The sequence below is a fragment of the Crocuta crocuta genome, unplaced genomic scaffold (genome assembly GCF_008692635.1).
Source record: "Crocuta crocuta isolate KB4526 unplaced genomic scaffold, BGI_CrCroc_1.0 scaffold112, whole genome shotgun sequence".
Classification (NCBI taxonomy): domain Eukaryota; kingdom Metazoa; phylum Chordata; class Mammalia; order Carnivora; family Hyaenidae; genus Crocuta; species Crocuta crocuta.
The window spans coordinates 6,070,342-6,096,624 of NW_027528818.1; the positions used below are offsets into that span (position 1 = coordinate 6,070,342).

At 36.1% G+C, this 26,283-nt stretch overlaps 1 protein-coding gene across 4 annotated transcripts in view; it reads left to right on the plus strand.

The window, feature by feature from the left end:
• Nucleotides 1-10,979: 10,979 nt before the first annotated feature.
• The window catches only part of ELF2 (E74 like ETS transcription factor 2), a 67,536-nt gene continuing 52,232 nt past the window's right edge, over nucleotides 10,980-26,283 (plus strand). For 3 of the 4 annotated variants that reach the window (XM_077755965.1, XM_077755966.1, XM_077755969.1), the window contains exons 1-3: nucleotides 10,980-11,083; nucleotides 12,519-12,758; nucleotides 25,200-25,365. In XM_077755965.1, coding sequence (XP_077612091.1) covers nucleotides 12,687-12,758; nucleotides 25,200-25,365 — 238 coding nt within the window. In that variant the 5' untranslated portion in view covers nucleotides 10,980-11,083; nucleotides 12,519-12,686. Of the gene's footprint in view, nucleotides 11,084-12,518; nucleotides 12,759-25,199; nucleotides 25,366-26,283 lie in introns of those variants that run through there. The other variant, XM_077755970.1, reaches the window with a different exon arrangement.

Genomic DNA, 26,283 nt, shown 5'->3' on the forward strand with positions numbered 1-26,283 from the left:
ATGTTTTCATGAACAAACTGTCCAATTTGAGTAACTTTATGTGTAATCTTGCAGTAGATACCATTTAGATATGTGAATAAAAAAGTAGGTTTTCCTTATAGATCTCAATTCTTTGTTAAACATGTACCATTCTAATTCTAAGTTTAATGATTATTTTAATTTTAGATGATAATTAGTAAGAACTAGAAAGTATATTCATTTTTAAAAGGATTAGTGAATTGTTTCTTCTTACTTTTTCATTCTCCAATAGTGCGTTTAAATAAACTTTCCAGGACAAGCTCATGCTTTATGTTTTATTTTGTAACATGGATGAGTTGAGAATGTTCCAGAAAGTCTGTCTTCATGAATTTTTACTTAATTTTTGGAAGTGGAGATGCTGTTCTATGTCCTATCCAAGCATTTAAACTCAATCATAATATCACTCTATAATGATAAAACATTTTAATCCTCCCATATATTTTACAGGAGAAAGATGAGGTCTATGTCGTCTTCATTCCCGATCATTATGGTTTTTATCCTCCTCTAAAAGTTGCTGCTGGGTTGAAGATTAAGTTTTAAGTTGAAGCTTTATGTTATCTGTAACTTTCTGTAGTCCTCTGCATCATTATCAAATGATCTTTATGAAGTCTTGCCGTCATATTGGTTAATAATACCATGGTAGTTACACTGTAATAATCATGGTAGCTATGAAGTAGTTTCTGTTATTTTTTTTTCCTTTTTACAGATGAGTCTGAGACTTTGAGAAGTCAAATAGCTTTTAACGTAATAGTTAACATAGTTGGCCTGGACTACTCTCTTTAGGAAGGTCTGTTTGCAGGGTTGGCCCATGTCTGGCATCTGGGAACTTGACTGTCAGAGTGTTTCCAGTAACTGATAAGGATGTTTCACTGTGCCTGCACTGTTTGTGCAAACAAGATGGTTTATGTTGAGCACCTACTTTCCTCCCAGGGGTCTAGAATTTGGTTCTACCTGAGGCAGAGGGTGCCCATAGGAGCAACCCTCAATAAAACTTTGGGTGCTGAGTCTCTGATGGACTTCTCTGGGCAGAAACATTGCACATGTATGTTGGTGCATTTTTGTTGATGTGGGAGGAGTAAGTTTAGCCTGCTCTCCTCTCACAGGAAGGAGAGAGTATAAAGAAGCTTGCCAATGGATTCCCCCATTTTATTACCTACTATATATCTTTACTATATCCATGAGTGCAACTATACGCTGAGATCTGTGAGACTCCTGACATACCTCTGCAAGACTGAAAGAAATTCTGCTCTGCTGAAGCTAAAGATTTATGTTTTAACCTTGGGGAAAAAGTGTTACCTTTGCTTAGTGATTAGAGTCCTAGGTACAATGGAGAAGATGATATTTAGTCCTTCCAAAAAAAAAATAAGCATGCATTTGTTCATTCATCCACTGATTATACATTCTGTAGGCCCATATGTGCCCATGTTCCAGGCCTTGAGGAGGGAGCTGTAAACCTTGGCATAATTAGGTAACCTTGTAAATAGTTTATGCCTCAAAGTGAGAGTAGGTGTACTTTTTCCCCTAGTTGCTTCTGGAGGGGGTTTATTGATTAACTTATAGATTTATAGATTTTTATTTTTAAATAATCTCTACACCCAACATGGGACTCCAATTTATAACCCTGAGATCAAGAATCACATGCTCCACATATTGAGGCAGCCAGATGCACCTGCAGGGGCCCTTTTATTTAGCATTATGAAAACGTTTATAGTTTGGTTCCAGGTTCTTTTACTTGAAATATGGGTAAACTTGAATTAGGACATAAGGCTTATGTCTGAGAATCTTTGTTTGCTGCTAATTCAGAATTCCAGGCCAGCATTTCTTTCTAATAAACAAACAAACTCAACTCTGAAGAGAGAAAAGTAGAAAAAATTTCTAATGCTGTCACTTTCTCCATAAGGCCTACAGAATTTACATGAGAGAATTTTTGAGTTAAAGAATTTATCCCCCTGCCCATGCCCTGCCCCCACTTTTTTTTTGGAAAGGAGAAAAAAAATTATCTACTTATATAGATAAGATATATGTAATTTTCACTTAACATGGTTTAGGCCTTCTAATTAGTCCATGTTATGAGCCAATTAAGAAAGTAGAGGAATCTATTTTTGTTGGTGGGAAAGGTACTTTGTGATTCTTTCACAGTTTTAATAAAACAAAACCAAAAATACTTCTATAATCATGAGGCAGAAAAACTTGAAGATTCTGGAGCCGGATGACTTTGGTTGAAATTGTAACTCACTTGCCTGTTGCTTGACCTTGAGTCAGTTATTTGAATTTCCTCATGTCTCAAGTATTCCCCAATATAAAATGGGACTGATAATACCTGTTTTGTAGGATTGTATTGATTAAATAGATTAATACATGTAATGAATTTAAAATAATGCCTGGCATAGAATAAACGCTGTATGAGTATTACCTTTAATTATCCTTTATTATTAGGAAAAAGAAGGACAAGTATTCTAAACTAAACTAGTTGTTGACTTTCCTCCAGGATAAATTCACTTTAATGGATTAATATCCTATCAAATCAGAATATTAAAAAGATTCTTCTATAAGGTAGTTTTATTGCCTTTTTAAATCATGAAAGTGTGGAAGTTGGCTAAGGTTTTAGAATTATTTGTACTAAGTTAGGATCGCAGTTGCTAGACTAGCAGTTTTTCCCTCCTTAAAAAAGAAAAATCCCTCCAATTTGCTTTCTAGAATAGAACCTAACTAGATGTTAAGCTTTCTTTTTCTTTCTTTCCTTTTTATTTTTATTTATTTTTACTTTAGGCTTTCTTAATGACTGGGAATCTGCTAATATATTCCCACCACTTCTAGCTCTAGCCTCTTGTAAAGGAGTTGCTTGACTACTATAAGCCAGTTGAAACAGCCTTTTAAGACTTTTATGGATCTCTTTTTGATATATAAGAGGCTATTGTGACCAGATTCGAGACTTTTCAAACATCTGAGCAAAGTCAGGGCATAAGCCTTGACTATGATTGTTACTTTTCCCCTAACTAAACTTCCTAGTACATGTTCTTTTGTCCGGTTCTTACTTGATTTAGAAATTGGTTAAACACATTTATTCCCACAATTTAGTATTTCTTTTTTTTTAATTTTTTTTTTTTAATTTCTGAGAGAGAGAGAGAGAGACAGCGTGAGCAGGGAGGGTCAGAGAGAGAGGGAGATCCAGAATCTGAAGCAGGCTCCAGGCTCTGAGCTAGCTGTCAGCACAGAGCCCAATGCGGGGCTCGAACCCACGAACCGTGAAATCATGACCTGAGCCAAAGTTGGACGCTCAACTGACTAAGCCACCTAGGTGCCCCACAATTTAGTATATCTTACAAATAGTTGATAGAGTAAATCTGGGAATGGATAGTTCTATAAACTTAAGGTTATTGATAAATAATCTTTGTTGCTTCAGCCTCAAGATAGGTTGGATTCTAAAATGTGCTTAATGTGATTGCTTCCTACATATACTTATTCTGACCCTTATTATTGCTGTCCTAGAATTTGAGCATTATGTGAAATGGTAGCAGAGATTAGGAGATAATAATATTAAAGGAGTATAGCTAGGCATCGGTATCATTTTTTTAACCTTGGGTGGTGACTGTAGGCAGACAAGTCAGGTTGATTTTGTCTTGCTGTCTCTTTACTCATCAATTCTTTAAATAACTGTAAAATTTGATTATTCAGAGTATTTTATTTTTGTTTTTTATTAAGACCTATGTATTCATAGTATTTTTAGATGATATTTCTCTATTAGATTTTAATCATCATAAGTTGAACAAGTTAACATTAATTAGGTTATGCCTAGGAATCTGGCCATTGTAATTATTTGGTTGAAGAAACCAACCAAAACATGCTTGTAAGAAAAGCGTCAAAATATCTTATACAGAATTTAGATAAAGTCACAGATTATCTAAATTTACTTTTTATCTATATATCATTCATATATATTTCACATAAGAATGTATAAGATTAAGAACATGTATCTTAATTGGAGAACAATATCAGGGCTATGAGTAAATGAGGATGCTAAGATACTGTTATCCATGGTATGGGATTTTTGAAATGCAAAACTATTTTTATGGTTGGCAAGCTATTTCACTCGATTTTTCAATTAGCCTCTTCCATCTATTTCTTGTGTAAAATGAGCTCTAAGATCTCTTCCAGATTAAAAGGACTTTTCTGCAATTTCTCTTATCTTGTAAGTTTCTAACACCTAATTTTAAATATCTGAATCAATCACCTTGCCCTAATGTAGGTCCCATGACATGAACTATTGCTGCCAAAATTATTTCCAGTTCTGACTTATGGGCCCAAATATTTCTAAACTGTATACTCCTTAGACTAAGTTCCCTCAAAATGATCTCATTCCCATTTTCACAATGGAATTCTTTTTTAAAAAGATTCATTAGTTTATTTTTTATCCCTTTATTTTATTTAATTAATTTATTTATTTTTAATTTTTTTAATGTTTTATTTATTTCTAGGAGAGAGAGAGAGAGCGTGAGCAGGGGAGGGTCAGAGAGAGAGGGAGTCACAGACTCTGAAACAGGCTCCAGGCTCTGAGCTGGCAGTCAGCACAGAGCCCGACGCGGGGCTCGAACCCACGAACCGCGAGATCATGACCTGAGTGAAAGTTGGACGCTTAACCGACTAAGCCACCCAGGCGCCCCTTATCCCTTTATTTTAAAGAGTTTGTTCATTTTTAAATAATCTCTATACATAACATGGGGCTCAAACTCACAACCCTAAGGTCAAGAGTTGCATGCTCTTCCAACTGAGCCACCCAGGTGCCCCTACTTTTTATCCCTTTAAAATGTTGTACTAAAAAAAAAAAAGTACTAATTTTTTAAAAATTTTATTTCTGTATCTTGAGAGAGAGAGTGCAAGTCAGCGAAGGGCAGAGAGGGTGAGAGAATCCCAAGCAGGCTCCCCACTTTCAGATCAGAGCCTGATGTGGGGTTCAAACTCAGGAACTGTGAGATCATGACCTGAGCTGAAACCAGGAGTTCAACACTCAACCGACTGAGTCACACAGGCACCCCTAATTTTTGCTTTAACAAATTATAAGAAGGAACTTCCCAGTTTTGCATGAGGAACAATTAGGTTTTAGGAATTATCATCTATTCTGCTACTGCTTTATTCTTACATGAAGCTTTAGCAATGTGGTATAGTTCTTACAGATTCTACGAAGACATGATAATAAATTAAGTGACATTCATTGCTCACAGTGTGCCAGACACTTTATGTAAAGAATGAAAATAACTATGAGCACCTGGGTTGTTCAGTGGGTTAAGCTTCTGACTCTTGATTTCAGCTCAGGTCATAATCTCACAGGTTTGTGAGTTTGACTCTGCACTGGGCTTTACATTGTGCTTACATTCTCTCTCTCTGCCCCTCCTCCTACTCATATGTGTGCACATGCACACACACAAACTCTCTTTGTCTTTCAAAATAAATAAATAAATAAATAAATAAATAAACATTAAAAAAAGAAGCAATTAGATCAGAAACAATTAACATAGCCTGTTAAAAAATTGAAAAAAGATAATTTGCCAAAGGATTAGCAAATATTTTTCAAATTGCATGACATATTTAAAGAGACCAATTTAGTTTTTCACACTTTGGATGGGAAAATAATAAAATTAGTATGGTTTTAAGTGCCCTTCCTTGGAACCCAGTTATTAGATGAATCATAATCCTTGATTCATGACATACTTAAACAGTTAGCCCAAGCATGGCTGTTTGTTTATTAAACACACAATCCATCATTCAACTTGAGAACTAGAACCTGAACAAGACTTCATATCACATTTACTCATGTGTAGTAATCTTAAGGTAGATTCTAAATGTTTTTTATTTCTGAGAGAGAGAGAGACAGCGTGAGCAGGGGAGGGTCAGAGAGAGAGGGAGACACAGAATCTGAAACAGGCTCCAGGCTCTGAGCTAGCTGTCTGCACAGAGCCCGATGCGGGGCTCCAACCCATGAACCGTGAGATCATGACCTGAGCCAAAGTTGGATGCTTAACTGACTGAGCCACCCAGGCGCCCCCCCCTTAAACTATTTTTGATGAGAGTGTGATTTGTACTCTAAGCAACTAAATTATAGTCTGAGCAGAGATTTCCTGAGTGATATTTAAGGTTTTCTCATTTTTCACAGTTTCTTTTCAGTCCTGAGACTAGCATTTATCATTCAAAGTTGTTTCTCTTCTTATTGCTGTGCCAATTTCTATCCTGTCTTAAAGTGTCAGAGCAAATGGTGATTCCTTTCTGAAGTCACTAGAACTCTCTGAGGTCGACTTGGATTTCTGTTTTTTTATGTTTTCACTATATTTTGTAGTTTCTTTAATGGCATTTACATGATTGTAATTGCTTCTATATTGTTTCTCCTTACTAGACTTTAAAGCTGTTTGAAGGCTGAATCCCGACTTTATTTTTTTTATTAAAAAAATTTTTTTAAATTATTTTGTTTTTGAGAGAGAGAAGAGAGCACTAGTGGGGGAGGGGCAGAGAGAGGGAGACACAGAATCTGAAGCAGGCTCTGCACAGAACCTGACACGGGGCTCGAACTCAAGGACTGTGAGATCATGACCTGAGCCGAAGTCGGACGCTTAACCGACTGAGCCACCCAGGCACCCTCTGACTTTATTTTTGTGTTCCTGGCATAGTTCTGTGTTTAGATATAGTAAGTGCTAAATAAATATTATTGAAAGAACTGGTGTAGTTAACAGATAAGAAAGAGGTGACTCAGTTGTAGGGAAAAATTTGTCCTTGAGGAATAGGTGGAATTTGAGTAACCAAAGAGGGCCTTCCTGGTGAGAGAAGAACACTAGCAAAGGGATAGGTGTGGGGATGGGCATGCTATGTGAAGTGAACAGTGAAGATACTTGTCTGATTGGAACATGTTTATTCTGTATTTGTCATGTCTTTACTGTATATCTACTATTCGAAAGGGCCTGGTTTAGGTGATATAAACTACAGATTTTAAAAATTTGTTACTTTGGGAAAGTAGTCCAAAATAAGACTAGGAAGGTAAAGAGGAGCAGGGTTTTAGAAGGCACTGAAACAAAGTCATAGGTGTTGGGCTGGATAGAGTTGATAGGAGGTGGCAAGTAAAGGGTCCACTGGAAGCTGTTATTTCCCTGATGTTTTTGTGAGGGTGGCACATGGTGTGGATGGGGAAGGAGAGTCCTAGAAAATGATATTGAGTCTATCATATGATTTCACTCATAGGTGGAATGTAAGAAATAAACTAGATGAATATAGGGGAAGAGAAGGACAAATAAGATAAAAAGAGAGAGGGAGGTAAAACTTGAGAGTCTTTTTTTTTTTTTTTTTAAGGGAGTCTTAAATACAGAGAACTAAGTTGCAGGAGGAGTGTTGGGTAGGGGGATGGGCTAAATGGGTGATGGGCATTAAGGAGGGCACTTGTTGGGATGAGCACTGGGTGTTATATGTAAGTGATGAATCACTAAATTCTACTCCTGAAACCATTATTACATTATATGTTAACTAACTTTATATGTTAACTAACTTGCATTTAAATACATAAAAAAAAAAAGAAAATGATGTTGAGCATGAGAGGATGAGGATACTTACAACCTGAGACCTGTAGACAACTAGGGTTGGCCAGATGGTCAAGCAAAGGAAGGATGTTCATGAAAAGAGAGAAGAACATAGAGAACTATAAACAACTGTGGTTTACAGTTAGATAGAGGGAATAAAGGAAGATGGGCCTGGACAAGTGGGTGTGGATTAGATTTGTGATTTCCATACCTGAGAATATCAGAATGAACATTTCATAACTTCTGTAAAATAGACCTATCTCCCTTACTTGTTCCTTTTAAATTAGGATGTTTGCAAAGAGGTTGCAACTATTTCAAGTAAAAGTGATGCAATTAATGAGAAACTATTGAAGAATTTTGAGAGGGGCTTAAAATTATTCCATCTTGGATCTTCCTAATATTGCAGAAATGGAGTTCAAGGGTGGGAAAATTAGAGATAAAGAGGCAAATTATGAGGCCATTAAAACAATATAGAGAAATGATAAGACTTCAGCTAGGGCAGAGGATATAAGATTGTAGAAATGGGGTGAAGAGTGGGAAAGTATGATGGTGTTGATGGAAGTCTGTTTTTCAGGAACTCTCAACTTCAGGAACTCTTCTTTTTAGATAGTTTGTGTGGGTGTTAGGGTACATTACTGAGCTAAGCACAATTTCCTATGTTAGGAAAATGTGAGTTTAGTTTGGGTCATATTGGACTTCTCCCACACTTTTCTTTATCCCATTTAATGGCTATTCCTATGTACTCTGACTGCTATCTTTGGATTCATTCTTGATTCTTCTCTATCTCACATCCACATCCAAATTGCTATTAAATCTTATCTGTTTACCTTCAAAATGTATCCAACAGTTGACCACTTTTCACTCTCTCCAGAACCTACCACTTTGGTCCTAACCACTGTCATTTCTCACCTAATTATTATAGTAGCTTTCTAACCGATCTCCCTGTTTCTGTGCTTGCCTCCTTGTCTGTTCTCAACCCAGCTTCTAAATGATTCTTATAATAATCAAGTCATCTCTCTGCATAAAACTATCCTTCTCCCTGGAGTAAAAGTCACAGTCCTCAAAGAGGGCCTACATGACCCGCTTCCCTTAACTCTCTATCATCTACTCTTTCTTCCTCTTGCTCACTTCACTCCAGCCATTTTGGCCTCCTTGCTGATCCTTGAACTAGTTAGGCATACTCCCTCCTGAAGATACTGCATTTCCCTTTCCTTCGACTACAGGACTCTTCCCCCATTCATTGTCACAGCTTACTCTCTACTTTCAAGTCTTTATTCATGTCAGTTTTCTAGTGAATTCTTCTCTGACCACCCAACTTGAAATTACAGTTTTCTCTTCCCTGCTGAATATTCTTTCCCTTTGGTTCATTTGTCTCCTTAGCCTTTATCACTATCTACATGTATGCTAAACATATTTTGTTTATTTTCATCTCTTTCTGTTGGAATTTAAGACCCATAAGAATGAGGATTTTTGCTTTACTCACTGCTGCATCTCTAGCACTGAAAACTGCTAACATAATAGGTGCTCAGTATTTGTTGAATGACTGAATAAATTAATGGAGTGCCTGGAATAGATGCTTACTATTTATTTATACCCTCTTTAATTTCACAGGGAAGTAGACACAAGAAAGTATCTAGTAGACAAACTGGAGCCCATAAAATGGTTTAAACTGGAAGAGAGATTTTCGTGAAGCCATGGCAGTATATGAGGTAGCTTAGAAAGAGTGTAAAGAATCAGAAGAAAATTAGGGATGAGATCCTGAAAACATCTCTACCTAAGGGCTGACCAGAGAGTAGCACTGTTGTTGGACTTTGCCAAGCAGGAACCTTGCTCTAGGCCTTGTGCTTTAAGAGGTCCAAATCTAGCCTTTGTCTAGCTCTAACCCTTCTGGTAGGATGAGGATTTGGTGGGCAGGGGTGGGGAAGGGGGAATGTGCGAAGGAACTAGTCCATCTGGTACCCATTTCTAGATTAAGCTCTGAGTATTTGAATCCCAGAATTCCCTGCCCATGTAGCCCTTCAAAATCTTCTTCCCTGATTCTCTCCTTTCTCGACTGAACACATGTATGGGCTTCTTCAGGCCCAAGGGATCACCTAGCAGCAGTTGTTTGCAGGCATGTGGCCAGAATTTGGACATGTGGGATGGGATGTTTATGTGTATATATATTTGGCTCCTTATAGTATGAAGTGGAGCTAAAGGTGGGAAGAGAAAACGGGGCAAGCTCCAAAAGAACTTGAGTGACTCCCATGCTCCCAGGGAGAATTCCAAATCAGAACTCACTCTTTTCGGTTGTTATAAAAGTATATATGTGAAGATAGGATAGAGTAATAATTTATCAGCTTGTTAGCTTAATTTATAACTTTAAAATATTTAGGCATGTGGAATGTGGGCTTCCATTTGTACTCTTGCTCCAAGCCCCTTGAAAATTAGGGGTGGGCCTGTAGAAGGGAATTGAAAAAGAGTAGCTAGAGAGGGAGAAGATAAATTCAAGATAGAGTTTCAAGGAGGGAATGATCAATAGTATCAAATATTTAAGAGACATTAAATCCTATGAAAACAGAAAGGTATCCATTGGATTTGATTGACAATCAGAATTTAGAGTAAAAATTTCAGCTGGTGGTGCTGGATGCCAAACCTCCATACAAGGAGGACTACCTGAGGAATTAGGAAGTAGAGACAGAAGATAAGTGTTTTTTTCTGAAACCATCTCTGAGAAAAGAAGAAACTAGAATAGTAGGTGGAGGGGCATGCAGAGTTATGGAGGAGGACTTCTCTATGTTTAAGATGAAGGAGTCTTACAAATGTTTAGATATTGAGGGAAAGGACCCAAAGTTAAGTAAGAGAAAGTTAAAGAAGAGGAAGGAATGATCAATGGAGCAAGGCCTAACATCCAGTGCTTAGGTTCATAGATTAGCCTTTGAAGGGAGGAGAGCTATTTGAGGAGGCTTGGGATGTTTGGATGTGTATGCAAGCTAAATTTGGAGGGTGAGAGAAGAGGAAAGTGACTTAATAGGCAATATAATATATTGTTAATTTTGTTTTGCAGTAGTTTTCTGGGTTAGTCTTTTTAAACTTGATTTTATACTCCTGGGCATCAGGGGTTATACCTGCAGCCATGTGTTAAAATCCTATTGGTTCATTGAAATATAGTCCATAATATGAGGCATAGGCCATACATGTTGGATCTGTCATTATTCAATAATTTCACAATTTGGTGGTGACTTAAATATTTAAGTTTGTTAAAAACTTCTGATTCTCAATAGCCTAGAAAAAACTTCTTTATTATGTCCATTATATAATGTGTGTTATCAGGATTTGCAGATGGTTTGTTGTAGTAAGTACATATTGTCTGAATCATACCTATTTTGGGCAAAATATTTTTAAATGGAATTATATTAATGCTGTCTTTTTTCCCCCCAAATAGTAGTTCCAAAGAACTGCTGGTTTATATTTTAGCTCTTACCAAGTTGTGAAAATAGTGAAGGATGCTTAGACTACTTAACATTCAAATTGTAAGTAAACTTTATTTCTGCCAATATTACCTATATGTTAAGAAAACAAAAATTGAAAATAGTTGTTACCTTATATGATAGTAATGAGCTTCAGTGTGATGTGTACTGTGGATTTTTACTAATATTTGTTAAGATACAAATGTGTCCTATCCCATTTTCTGTTGATAAGATCAAGAAGAATACTCATAGTCCTGAATGAATCTTAGGAGGTATGGTGAAATTTTTTTCTAGGTATTTCTTTTATTGTATAAATTTATAGAAATTCTTTATTATTCTCTTTCCATATCTGTGTGGTATCAGTAGTCAAACTTAATGTAGGACATAATATTAATGGAATGGTTTATTAGAAATATATCTTCATTTCTCTTTATGCTTAATTTTTTTGCATTATTTAATTTTTATATCAAAAAAATCTGTAAGAAGTAAATTTTACAGGGCACCTAAGTAGTTCAGTCAGTTACGTGTCAGACTCTTGATCTCAGCTCAAGTCTTGACCTTAAGGTCTTGAGTTGGAGCCCTGTGTTGGGCTCCATGCTGGGCGTGGAGTCTACTTAAAAAAAAAAAAAAAAAAAAAAAAAAAAAAAGAAAAAAGAAAGCTTTAATTTCTCTTTGAAAAATTTAATATACATAAAATCAGTAAAATATAACCTTTTAGAAATTATCTAAAGCATAAATCTAGATTATGTATATATTATATATTGACAGTCTTTTCTGCTAGGGGAAAAAAAGCGTGGATTATGTTTATTTGAAATCATTTGCTACGTTGAATTTTTAACCAGAAGCAAAATAATTACTGAGGAAAGAATGATAAAGTAATATTAAAGGAATTCCAAGTGATTTTACGACTTTATTTTTAAACTTCTCTGTTTGAAAATATAAACAACTCACATTAATCTGTTTTACAGTCCTTGTAGAGTATTCAAAATGTGAACACTAAATGAGATTGTTACCATAAGCAAAAGACAAAGACAAGTCTAATTATATTATTTAGAGAAAGAAACCAAATGAGCCAAAGAAGAAGAATGAAATATTTACAAACCAGTAAATCTTTTGATTTGTTAAACAGGCAAATAATTTTAGAAGTCAATATTTTGTTATCAGTGCATAAAAAGTTTTAAAAATGTCTACCAAAATATTTCAGGAATAAAAGTACATCTTCATAAAAGGATAAAGTTATAACATTTTCTCTCTTAGAATAAGAAACAAATATCATAAGGTCGTCCATGTACAATAGCTTGCTTGCAATAGATTGCTTAGGAACTTGACAGCTCTAAGAAGTAGAATGTGCTCATTACTGCCCTCTTTTGACACAGGGCTTTATAAGCCTAGTTCCTTTTAGTTTACAAAAATATCAAAGATTAGATTGTAAAATAGGTTGTGCTTTATATCCTTCCTGTATATTTTTAATAATTTTTCAAATTCTTCCTCTTTTTAGGCTCTCTGGTTAATCATCTTTGGAAGATTGGATTTCTGGATATCTACTTCACTCCATGTTTATTGACTTTTGAAACATGATAATACAAACCTATAACATTGGCAATCATCCATGAACCTTTAAATTACATTGGTTAATAGCGTTTGAAGCTTCCTCAGGGAATAAACAATGACATCAGCAGTGGTTGACAGTGGAGGTTCTGTTTTGGAGCTTTCCAGCAATGGAGTAGAAAATGAAGAGGTTAGGCATCTAGTGTATATTACATTTCTGTTTTGTTCATAGAAATCAATACATGAACTAACTCTGAAATTAATGGGAGACAGATATTTGAGAGTAGAAATGTACAATGCATGAAATTGTACATGTATGTGTCATGTGTCCTTATATAATTTAGGTAATAGAAGGTTGAGATAATTAACTCCAGGCTCACCTGAGTTGTTGGAACATGCATATATTGGAATGAACTGGGAGGAAAAAGTTGAAAGAAAGAACACAAAGTATTAGTGGAGAGATATCTTTTAATTCCTGATAAAATCCATTGTTTTGGATTACAGAATTTGCAGGTATAGAGTGTACCTAAATACATAAATTAAATTCATCTCAAATTAGAAGGAAAGGAAATTCTATTTCCTTTATTTGCCATCTTTGCCTCCTTCGTTATTCTATCATATCTAATTCAGCATGGGGATCTATCATATTTTAATCCTATATGTGTACTTAAGAGTTTGGATGATTTATAAATCAGAAAAGAAAGGTTTTCAAATTTTATACATATAGAACTCTGCATCATTAGCATATTTGGTTATTTTCTTGTTGTTGATAACATCCAAGAATAGGAGATAGGAGTAGAAAAATAACAGTACCAGAAACATACAACCTTCCAGGGCCTGGCTTCTGTTCCCACCATTCAGTAAAGACTGAATACTGGAAAGGATCTAAATTATAATCTGTCACATTAATAGACAAATATTTGGTAAGAGATGAGGTGGACAAATGGAGAGTTGGCTGTCTTTAAAAAATCTGTTTTCTCTGTATTCTATGAAAGATACTACTCTTACTGGTCCTTAGTACCAGCGTAGTGGTATAGTGACAGGACCAAGAAACAAGTTAGGATATCAGGCTGTGTGTTCTGGAGTCTGCTTCTTTTTCTTGCTTGTTTGTGTCTGTCCAGTATTCCAAGGTAGCTATGGTTAAATTCAGTGGGAAGGGGAAGGTACATCTTTTCCTTTGTTCTCAGTGGACTTGGTAACCAGAATGTTCCTATTATATTTGAATCTAAAACTGGTTCAAAGTCCATTAAGAGAAGTCCAGCTAACAGAACATACTAAATTCTCATAATCAGTGTCTACTTCTTCCTTGAAGATTCACTTTCTGTATGACCACTTCTAGGTGTGATTCACCAAAGAGTTCAGGAACTCCGGGGGACTTTCATCCCCTCCACGTCACCCAGACCAACTATTGCTTCTTTGCCCAATGCTTTCCCTTTGCTGTATAGTTTTCCTTTCTTGTATTTAACCCTAAGAAGAGGGCCACCAAGAACACTAGGCAGAATATATTTATCTTGTGCTGGTTTGGTATCATTATTATTTGGAAAAAAAGAGTACAACAGTTTGTTTCTGGAAGACTCTTTATTTTTCTTCTTTTACATGGAACCCAGGTGTTTATGGCTTAGAGAACTGATTACGGAAGAAAGAATCTGATAAATGAAATCATTTTACCAAGGCATTATTGACTAATGATTTATGTGGTACCCTTATGGCTAGTCACAGGCATTTTAGGTAGTATGGCACCAGAATGGGGTAATTATTCTGGGAAACTTCTAATTATACTGTGTAGAAATCCACTTAATTTCATTCATTTGTTCCTTCAGCAAATATTAATTGACCACTTACTGCCAATTGTCAACTACATTTCTAGGAATTGGGAATAAAATATTTCAGAATGGCTATGAAGAATAAATCAGGACCAGAGATAGATGGAGTGGGTAGAGGATATTTCAGTTAGGGTGGTCAGGGAAGCCTTCTCTGAAGAAGCAGCATTTTCGTTTATACTAAAATAAAGCAAGTGATTGGGCTGTAGAAATAGAAACATCTGGGGGAAGAGAATTCCAGGAAGAACTTGAAAAGCCCCTAGTGCCTGAAATCTCTTTTACTTTTGCAAAGGGAGTTTTGAGGATAATGGTATGTGCAAGAAAGACTTAAGATTTATACTCTAGAATGTAGGGTGGAATGAAAAAAATGACCTGTAAGATTTTATAATTATAGCTCCAGAGTCTTAAGCTTTGTTTTTTAAACTTTATTCTTGATTATAAAACTAATACGTTTGAGGTGCCTGGTTGGCTCAGTCGCTTAAGCGTCCAACTCTTCATTTCGGCTAAGGTCATGATCTCATGCTTCATGGGATCGAGCCCTGAGTCAGGCTCTGCACTGTCTTCTCTGCACTTGGGATTCTCTGTCTCTTTCTTTCTACCTCTGGCCCTCCCCCACCACGTGCTCACTCTCTCAAAATATATACATTTCAAAAAAAAGTAATACATTTTATAAAATTAGAATAATTTTATTTCTGACAGAGACCAAAAACCAAAGATACCAACTACAGTCTTACTAGTGAGTATAGGTGCAAAAATAAAAAATGGAATAGTAATAAATATATAAAATGCAGTCATATATTAAATCCATTACCAATAGAGTTAGATACACAAGGATGATTCAGTATTAAGAAAACCATTATTATAACATATACCCCTACTAATATTACCTGTGATATGTTAATAGAGATAAAATATCTGATGAAATGATATTTTATGAAATTGGACATCCATTCTTGATAAAAACTCTTAATAATATAAATATGGATGTATATTTCTGTACATTATAAGAAATAGCTTATATAACCAACAGCAAGAATCCTGTTTAATGATGTAGTACTGGAGTAATTATTTTATTATTAAAAACTTTTTTTCTTTAATGTTCTATTTATTTTTGAGAGAGAGATAGAGACAGTATGAGCAGGAGAGGGTCAGAGAGAGAGGGAGACACAGAATCTGAAGCAGGCTTCAGGCTCCGAGCTGTCAGCACAGGGCCCGATGCAGCACAGAGCCCGACGCAGCACAGAGCCTGACGCAGGGCTCGAACCCAGGAACCGTGGGATCATGACCTGAGCCAAAGTCAGACGCTTAACCGACGGAGCCATCCAGGTACCCCTGGAGTAATTACTTTAAAATTTTTTTTAAATGTTTTATTTATTTCTAGGAGAGAGAGAGAGAGACAGCGTGAGCAGGGGAGGGTCAGAGAGAGAGGGAGTCACAGACTGAAACAGGCTCCAGGCTCTGAGCTGGCAGTCAGCACAGACCCCGGCGCGGGGCCCAAACCCAGGAACCTCGAGATCATGACCTAAGCGAAAGTCGGACGCTTAACCGACTAAGCCACCCAGGCGCCCCTAATTACTTTAAAATATGAAAGAAGATGCGGTGCCTGGGTGGCTCAGTCAGTTAAGCATCCAACTTCGGCTCAGGTAATGATCTCGCGCCTTGTGGGGTTGAGCCCTGCATCTGGTGGAGCCTGCTTCAGAATCTGTGTCTCCCTTCCTCTCTCTGCCCCTCCCCGACTCATGCTCTGTCTCTCTCAAAAATAAAATAAACATAAAAATTAAAAAAATAGGAAAGACGATAAGTATGAGCACTACTATAACTATTGTTTAGTATTTTCCTGTAATCAAGCAATATAATGAAAAAATATATAAACATTACTAGGAAGACCAAATTATTATTTTCAGATAATATGATTATCTACCTGGAAAAATCCAAGGAAATCCATGAAAATCCATTAGAACTAATAAGAGTGCTTGGTAGTTTGGTAGGTACAAATTAACATAAAAATATTTAGCATTCTTTTGTAAGGAATTAGAAGAGATCATGGAAAATAAGATTCCTCTCAGAAAATTAACAAAAATATATAAAATGTTGAGAAATAAATATAAAAGATATATGGGACTTATTTAAAGTCAATGAATTCATGATACTGAAGCACATGAAAGAAGATTTTAGTAAACAAAGAGATGTGCTTTTTACTTGGATAGGAGAGATGGAAAGAGTCAATATTGTGGAGGATGTCAGTTTCTTCCAGTTAATCTATATCTATATATTTAATTCCACTTCTATCAAATGTTAGATCAAGTTTGTGAGAAATTGATTATATGGACCTAAAGATTGTATGGAAGAGTATATGTGCAGGAATAGCCAGAGCAGTTTTTTGAAACAGAAATGTGTAGCAGGTAAGTTTCATAGAAATGAGAATTAATGCTGGAAAAAATAAAAAGAGGATTTAAATAGAGTTTTTAAAACCCAGCAAGTACAATTTTAGAGAGCATCTGCTTTCAGACAAACAAGATTGGGAGTTCTTCCACTTCAGATTGTGATGGAATAACTGAGACCAGATTAAAAAAAATTTTTTAAAGTTTATTTTTGAGAGGGAGACAGAGTGAGAGCAGGGTTGGGGGAGGAGAGAGGGAGACACAGAATCTGAAGCAGGTTCCAGGCTCTGAGCTGTCAGCACAGAGCCCGATGTGGGGCTTAAGCCCATGAACCATAAGATCATGACCTGAGCCAAAGTCAGACACTCAACCGACAGAGCCAGCCGGGTGTGCCTATACATCTCAATACTATTTAAAGTGTTGAAATCAGGGGCGCTTGGGTGGCTCAGTCGGTTAAGCATCCGACTTCAGCTCAGGTCATGATCTCACGGTTCATGGGTTTGAACCCGTCGGGCTCTGTGCTGACAGCTAGCTCCGAGCCTGGAGCCTGCTTCGGATTTTGTGTCTCCCTCTCTCTCTGACCCTCCTCTGCTCACGCTGTCTCTCTCTCTCTCTCTCTCTCAGAAATAAATATAACATTAAAAAAAATAAAGTGTTGAAATCATACAGAGAAAGTTGTTTGACAAAAGCAGAATTATGTTAGAAATTAACAACAAAAAATGCTTCAGAATCCTCAAATATTTGGATATTAAACAGCTCACTTTTATATAACTCATGGATTAAAAAGAAATCACAAGAGAAATTAGAGAATATCTTAATTGAATGAAAATGAAAACATAATCAAAATTTGAAGGATGTAGCTAAATCAGTGCTTAAAGGGAAATTTATAGTGTCAAATACTTACATTAGAAAAGTCTAAAATCATTCAAGCTTTCACCTCAGTAAGCTACAATGTAAGGATCCAATTAAACCCAAAGTAGAAGAAAGGAAATAGTAAAAATAGAAACTAGTCAGTGAAGTAAAAAGTGGGCACACAGTAGAGAAATTATCTACTAACTGGCCCTTTGGAAAGATTAAGAAATTGATAAATCTCAAGTAGACTGCACAAAGAAAAAAACACAGAAGGCAAAAATTACTAATATAAGGAATGAAAGACTCGTTAGTGTAGACATTAAATATTATGAACAACTTTATGCCCATAAGCTTGGCAATCCAGATGAAGTAGGCAAATCCTTGAAAATCATTCCAAGAGGAATAGAAAATCTGAATAGCCCTATATCTTAAATTAAATTGAGTTCCTAGTCAAAATCTTTTCCACAAAGAAACCTCCAGGGCTGAATGGCTTTATTGATTATCTAACAAACATTTAGGAAAGAAATAATACTAATTTTACATAACTCTTTTAGAAAATAGACAAGGTAGCATTTCCTAACTCATTTTGAGGCCAGCATTATCTTGATACCAAGACCAGACAGTGAACATAGGAAAAGAAATCCTCAAACAATATCCTTCATGGGCCTAGATAAAAACGTTCTTGATAAAATACTAGGAATTGAATCCAGTGACATATAAAAGGGGTCATATGACCCAAATAGGATTTATCCCAGGAAGGTAGGTTTAATCAATCTAGTAATTCATCACATTAACAAAATAAAAAGGAAAAATCATATGATCATATCAGTGACCGCACAAAACCCATTTGCCAAAAATTCAACATCTATTATACAGAGTCCCTACTAGGAATAAGAGCATCTTCTTCAACCTGTTAAGTGCATCTGTGAAAAACCCACAGCCAATGTCGTGGTTAAAGGTGACAAAGGGAATGTTTTCCTTTTAAGGTTGATCCTAAGGCAAAGATATCTGCTCTAACCACTTCTGTTCAGCATTGCACTGGAAACATTGCTTACAGGGCAAGAAAAAGAGAAGACCTATGGATTGGAAAAGAGATATTAAAACTTTATTTCTAAAGGATAAAATCATGTATATAGAAATTCTTAAGAACTCTACACAACTGTTAGAACTAATAAATTTAGAACAAGTGACACTGTAAAAATCGTATTCATAAATTTTAGCAAAATACAATTGGAAAATGAAATTTAAAATGCAGTACTGTTAGGCAGCATCAGAATAACACAGGGTTGTATTTAATGAAGTAATTAAAAGATATATATGCAGACAAACACAACATACTATGAGAGAAATTAAAGACCTGAATAAATGAAGAGTTATACCATGTTTATGGATTAGAGAACTTCTGTTAAAACAAAGTTGTAGGGCTTATGCACCTGCTTTAAAGACTTACCATGAAGTTCCAGTAATTAAGGCAGGAATTGACATGCCAACAGGTAATGTAGATCAGTGGAACATAATATAGATCCACATGAGGCTGATTAATTTTCTTTTTTTAAAGTTTATTTTGAGTGAGAGAGAGCACTTGTGCATGCACTCAAGAGGGGGAGGGGCAGAGAGCGAGGAGGAGGGAGAATCCCAAGCAGTCTCCATGCTGTCAGTGCAGAGCCCGACACAGCTCAATCTCATGACTGTGAGATTATTACCTGAGCTGAAATCAAGAGTTGGGCACTTAATGAACTGGGCCACCCAGGTGGCCCAAGGCTGATTAATTTTCAGTAATGGTGGTAATGTAATTTGGTGGAGAAAGGATAGTCTTTTAAACAAGTAATGGTGGAATAACTGGATATCCATATGCAAATAAATGAACTCAATCCTTTCTCACATCATACACAATGAATAACTCAAAATTGATCATAGAAAAAATTTTCAACCTTAAAATAGGCCATGGTTTCTTAGATTGAACACAAAAAACATGAAAACAGTTTAAAAGAAAAAAATGAATTTCATTTAAATTAAAAACTGTTCTTGAAAAAAATTCCATTAAGAAAATGAAAAGGCAAAGCAAAGATTGGAAAAAAATCTTTACGATATATATACTGACAAAGGATTTATATTCAGAATATATAAAATAATAAATTGGAGATAATCCATTAAAATGGGAAAAAGCTTTGAACAGATAATAAAATAAATGGCCAATAAATGAATATAAAAATGCCCAATGGGGTGCCTGGGTGGCTCAGTTGGTTAAGCATCTGACTCTTGGTTTTGGGTCAGGTCATGACCTCGTGGTTTTTGAGTTTGAGCCCTGCATGGGGCTCTGTGCTGATGATGCAGAGCCTGCTTGGGATTCTCTCTTTCCCTCTCTTTCTGCCCTGCCCCCCCCCCCCACTCTCTCCTCTCTAAATAAATCAATAAACTTTAAAAAATGCCCAGTATTACTCAACACCAGGGAAACAAAACCACAGAGACACACTACCACATACTTACACAGAATGGCAAAAATTACAGAGGGATACCATGTGTTGGAAAGGATGCAGAGCAGTGGAACTCTCCTGCATTTATAGTGGGAATGTAAAATAATATAATTTGACAGTCCTTTTAAATTGAAGTTCACAATTACTGTATGATCTGGTAAATTGACTCATAGGTAAACATGGAATAGAATAGAACAGAAGGGAAAGGAAGAGCAGGGACAGTAACAGGAATATTATAGCCTAGTTTATGAGTTTATCATAACTTTGTTATGTCAGCTCCAAGAAATTAATATACCACATTTTACAGCCTTATTTTCCACATTACTTCACAGAGCTCTTGAGTTGCCCCTAATTCCCAAATGTGAGAGTTTCCATGAGTTTTGCTGATGCTCATTTTGTACCTGAAATTGCCTTCCACATCTGTCCAAATCCTTTTCATCCATTCAGGGCCCAGTTCTAGGAATTCTTCTGTAATCCCCCATTCTGAGTCAATTCAATACCTGTTTGGGGGTTGTATTTTGAAGAGTCTTAAAAATCATTGTTTTGTATGTTTAGTTTTCCTTTTAGACAAATGGGAAGTCATGAAAGGTTTTTGTACAAAGAAGTAATACATATAATTCTAATTGTAACATGGAAAGATGCCCTCCAAAGTTGAGAGCAAATGGTAGATTTGAATACTGTCACTATGTTACAATGTAATAATTAGCTATCACTCATTGAATATTTACTCCATTCTAAACACTGTACCAAGTACTTGGCAGATATTTAATTTTCAAGGGAATTTGAGAGGTATAAACATTATAATCTCTCCTTTTTTTGTTAAAAGGTTTAGAGAAGAACACAGGGTGGGGAAAGATGTTTATCATTTGTTCCATTTAAACATGTTAAGCTTGGAGTTTTAGCTGATTATTCCTGTAGTGATGTTAAATTGGTAGTTTAAAATTTGGTTCTGGAGTTCAGAAGATGGCTCAGAGAAGAAGACAGATACTTAGTAATCATCAGCATAGAGGTGCTGTTTTTAACCATAAGAATGGGTAGCATTGCCAGGGAAGGTAGTATAGAGTAAAAAGGGAAATGCTGAGGACAGGACCTTAGTAGGTTGGCTATATTTCTGTCACTGGAGATGGAAGAAGAATCAGAGTGTAGTGAGTTGAGTGGTAGAAAGAGAAAAAAAAAAAGATGGAAGAAATAATTTTTTTAAATGAGGTAACTGTGTAAGTATATAAAGTCTGCAGAAAGGTAAAGGAGGATGAAGACAAATAGAATTTAGTCCTTACTGACATTTAAGAGAATAGTTTCAGTAAAGCAGTAGAATGCAGATTACAAGGTATATGTAGATAATGAGTCAAAGAGTTAGACATTTGAGAGTGTACACAGGTATAAGAAGCCAAGATCTGGAGTTCACTTGAAAGAAGAGTTGAATTTTTTAATAAAGATTTTTGCTTTTTTATAGTTAATGAAAGAACCATTGAAATATTAAAACTCAACTAAGATACATGAGAGAGAAGACTGGGTCTAGAATCCTAATTGGTGGGGAAGAGATGGAGGAATTGGCCTTGTACAGAATTTTACACCTCAAGTATTTCATAGTTTAGAAAATCTGAATTATTTCCTACTGGTAAGGTGGAGGTGGAGAGTTCACAATATACAATAATTTCAGGTTAATGTTACTGTTAAAGATATTATATTTCAGAGGAATGAAATAAGTTATAAATTCCTTGTGTTATCTATAAGATATTTACTGCCTGGGTCAGTACCAGCTCAAATGCCACTTAATGATGTTGCTTTCTTAGTTTCTGATGAGTGGAAATCTCATCAGTCTTTACCTATCCCATGCTTCTCATTAACAGCTAGTTTATAGCTAGGTGATACTGCCTGTAGGTTGTGGTTATAAAGCTGAGTAAGAAGCATGGAGATTTCAACTGTTAGTATATCCAGTTTGTGGGAAAGGATTTTTTTTTCCTTCATGCATGTAGAGAGGGAGGGAGACAGAATCCCAAGCAGGCTCCATGCCCAGCTGGAGCCATCTGGGGGGCTCAATCCCATGACTGAGATCATGACCCCTGCCAAAATCAAGAGTTGGCTACCCAACAGTCATCCACATGGCCCAAGGATTTTTTTTTTTATGTTAAAAATTTTTGCCTTATACAAAGTAGGAAATTCAGTGTGAACTATTCACGTGCTTTCTTATTTTCATTTCTTTGATTTTAACTTTATTTAAAGTTAGTGTGTGTGTGTGAGCAGGAGAAAGGGGCAGAGGGAGAGAGAATGTTAAGTAGGCTCCACTCAGCCAGATGCAGGGCTCCATCCCATGACCCTGGGATCATGACCTGAGCCTAAATCAAGAGTTGGAGGCTCAGCTGACTGGCCCACCCTGACACCCCAAGGCTTGCTTATTTTTAATTTATCATACCTTTGTAATTTAAAGTGTTTTTGTGAAATGTTTGATACAAAATAAGAGTGTGTAAAATATATGTGTTTTAGTTTAAGAATAACAAAAAAAATATTACCTATCAGTCAGGTTGAAAAATAGAAATTACTAGTATTTTAGAATATTAACTGTGCTCCTCTTTTAGTATCCCCAGAGGTACCATTATCCTGACTTATGGGGTAATATTTCTTTACTTTTCTTAATAGTTTTATTGTTTGTGGATATATTCCTAAACAACATGGTGTTTACTTTGAAAAAATGAGTAATGTCCCAAACTAACTGAGTTAGGAAAGGATAGCACTACTATAGTTAGATTAAAGCTTCCAGGAAAAGGAGGACTAGTTAGGCATCAAGTTCACTGCATTTCAAAAAGTTCTACTCAGGAAATCAATAAGGATTGTCATGAGTTAGTTCTTGGAAACATAGGGCCATATGGGTCAGGTTTCAGGCAGTGCTATGACCTGCTGATGTAGGATTATTCGGCAGGTAAATTTATAGTCACGTGGAAAGAATGCTGTTCTTTTTGTTTTTGTTTCTAAACTTTTTGTGGTTTTCTTCCAACACTTAAAAGTAGGTCAAAGCAGAATACATCTGAGAGGTGAAATGAGTGTTCTTAGCTGCTCCAGGTAGCAAGGCAAGGTAGAGTGAATAGGTGCATCAAAGCAAGCCAGATATGCATACAAACCTGGAATAGGCTTGTCTGGACACTCTGTCCGTAGGAAGAATGCCAGGGATTATCTTGGTGACGACCGTTTATCCTGCTGTCCTCGGAGTCCTATTCAGCAATCCAGACCGGGTGCCCTTTACATGCAGTGTATAGCTGGCATCCTGGAAGCTCTCCTGACAGTCCTCCAAGAGGTTACTGTTGTCTCTTTCCCATATTGGACCTCCTGTATTCTATATCCTGAGTTGTCTTTATTAAAATTTTACTTTTGTGTTGATGAAATCAAATCTTGCTTCTTGAGAAAGGATATATGCAACATAAATGTTTTGAGATCTTTCATATATGAGAAAATTCCTTATTTTCTTAAGTTGATTTGACTGGCTAAAGAACTCTAGGTTAGAAATAATGTTTATAATTTGAAGAAATGGCCCCCTTGTGACTGTTGAGAAGATTGAAGTCTGAATCCAGATTCCTTGTATGTGATGTATTTTCTCTCTAGAAACTTGCAGACTCTTCCTTTTTGTCTGTAGTATTGTGATATTTCACAGTGGTGTGTCTCAGTGTAGGTATCCCTTAGTTTTTTTTTTATATTAAATGTCTGGTAGGTCCTTTCAAATGGGCAGCTTATATCCTTCAGCTCTAGAAAATTTTCTGGAACTCTTTCATTTCTTTCCAATCTTTTAAAAATTTTTTCCCTCCCCTATTCTTCTGGAACTCTACTATTCAGGTGTTGGTCCTCCTGGACTGGTTCTCTAATAACATTCTCATTTTTCTCCTGTTTCTTCATAACTTCATCTTTTTTCTCTGGTTTCTGGAAGACTGCCTCAATTTTATCTTCCAAGCCTCTGGTGGTTTTTGTTTTTGTTGTAGTTGTTGTTTTGTTTTTGTTTCAGCTATCATGTTTTTAACTTCTAAGAACTCTTTATTTTTAAAGTCTTTATTAAACTGTATTCCATTCTTGTGGATATATCTCTGAAGAATATGACTATACATGTGTGTATGTATGTGTGTATATGTATATATGTATATATTCTGCGTTGAAGGCTTTTCTGTAAATGACTAGTAATACTTGGCTGTCTGCTCATGATTAAAAGTGGAGAACTAAAAAGCTGATTAAAAATTCTATTTTGGAGGGGATGCCTGGGTGGTTTAGTCAGTTAAGCCACTGACTCTCGATTTCGGCTCAGGTTGTGATCTCATGGTTGTGGGATAGGGCCCCATCTCGGGCTCTGCACTGAGTGTAGAGCCTGCTTGGGATTCTGTGTGTGTGTGTCTGTGTGTCTTTCTCCCCCCCCTCCCCCCCCCCGNTCAGTACTAACAAATGTGCCTAATATATCTTGAAGATGCTCTTGTTTCCCTCACCAGAAAGTTAATTCTCCAGTCTTCTGCTTTAATGAGGGCCAACTGCTTATGGAGGACGAACAGGTCTGGGAATCAAAGTGCTTTTCAAACAGCTTTAATGGAATTTTCCTGTTTGAACCCCTCCTCTTTCTCTACCACCTGCTGCTCCATTTCCAGGGGTAATGGGTACTGCTTTCTGTGGGTTTTCCAGTGTGAGGATGTGTTGTTTCTTAGCTTCTTTTCACTGCTAGGCTGATTTGGCTTTCCTGGATGTGCTAAACCACTTCATAACACTTATCCATCCACTTTTAACCTTCTAAGATTTTGTTGCTCTGATCTCTTCTCCTTATGGGTTTGTGTTGAAAAGTCTTTTATTTCGTTTTAGTGGATTTCATGAGATAGTGCAATTATATGCATGTTTTCAATTTTTATTCTAATCCTAAAGCCAATTATTTAAGAAGTTTAATTTATGTCTTACCTCCTGAGACTTCAAAAGATTATTAAAGTTCCCTTTTCATCTCTTGTCTTAGTTTTTACGTTCATATTTATATGTAATACATGAAATTCATTGCATAGTCCCCTTGAGACTATGTGAACTCAAGTATTTATAAGTAAATCCAGAATTTACGAATAAAAAAGTTGATGGTTTTCTAAATTTGCTCTTGCAGGAAAGGGAAAAGGTTTCTGAGTACCCAGCAGTGATTGTGGAACCGGTCCCAAGTGCCAGAGTAGAGCAGGGCTATGCAGCCCAGGTTCTGGTGTACGACGATGAGACTTACATGATGCATGATGTGGCAGAAGAACAAGAAGTTGAGACCGAGAATGTGGAAACAGGTAAACATCTCACAAAATGTTCACTATTTGTAACTTTCTCATTTTATAAGTGTCAGTGTTACTGTTGCCAACTCAGTGACACATACTGAAGTATAACAGGTCTCATCTCATGGACCTTAAGGACAAAATTACAGGCCTGCAATAATAGAATTATCTTCATCATTTTTTTCCTGAGAGTGTGAATATTGACTAGTTATTAAGTTACAGAAGTCCGTAGGCTAGTGTATGATGATAACTTTTTAATTCAGAAATCAATGAGTGCTTTCATTTTATAACAGATTAAGAGTTTCTTTGAATCAATATTGGTAGAGCAGCATGCTCCCTTTTTTCTTAGGCCAAAAGCATCTTTGTAGCAGTCTGTCAGTCTTCTTCCCTTTTTGTCTTCTGAGAAATTTTGGTGTTTCAGTCTGTCTGCGTTTAATTGGAGATTAATAATATACAGTCCTTGGAAACCTTTTCATTTTTGCCGTTGACATAGAGAAAATAGAGGGTTTTTTTTTTTGTTTTTTTTTTTTACCAGAAAGATGGTAGTAACTGTTTTGTAATAGTAAACATTAACATTTATCTTTAGCTTTTAATGGAGAAAGAAATCCTTATATTTGGCTTGCAATTCTAATAAACATCCTTGCATATTTAGATACATTTCCAGAAATGTAGTAAAGTCTCATGATTAACATTTTTGAATATTTGATGTTTCTCTGCTGTTGAGGCCCAGTAGCACCCGTCAGACCATCAGCTGCCTCTGGTTCACTGCTCTTCTTCCCCTAGTTGTATTTCTTACTGAGCTGAAGGATTAAAAGTTCCCTTGCTCTTGAGAGCAGTGATGGCAACAGTGCCAGCAAACTCCACGTGAAGTGATAATTTTCTTTTCCCAAAATAAGTAGTTAAGCACTTCATATAGGCTTCATGACTTTGGAC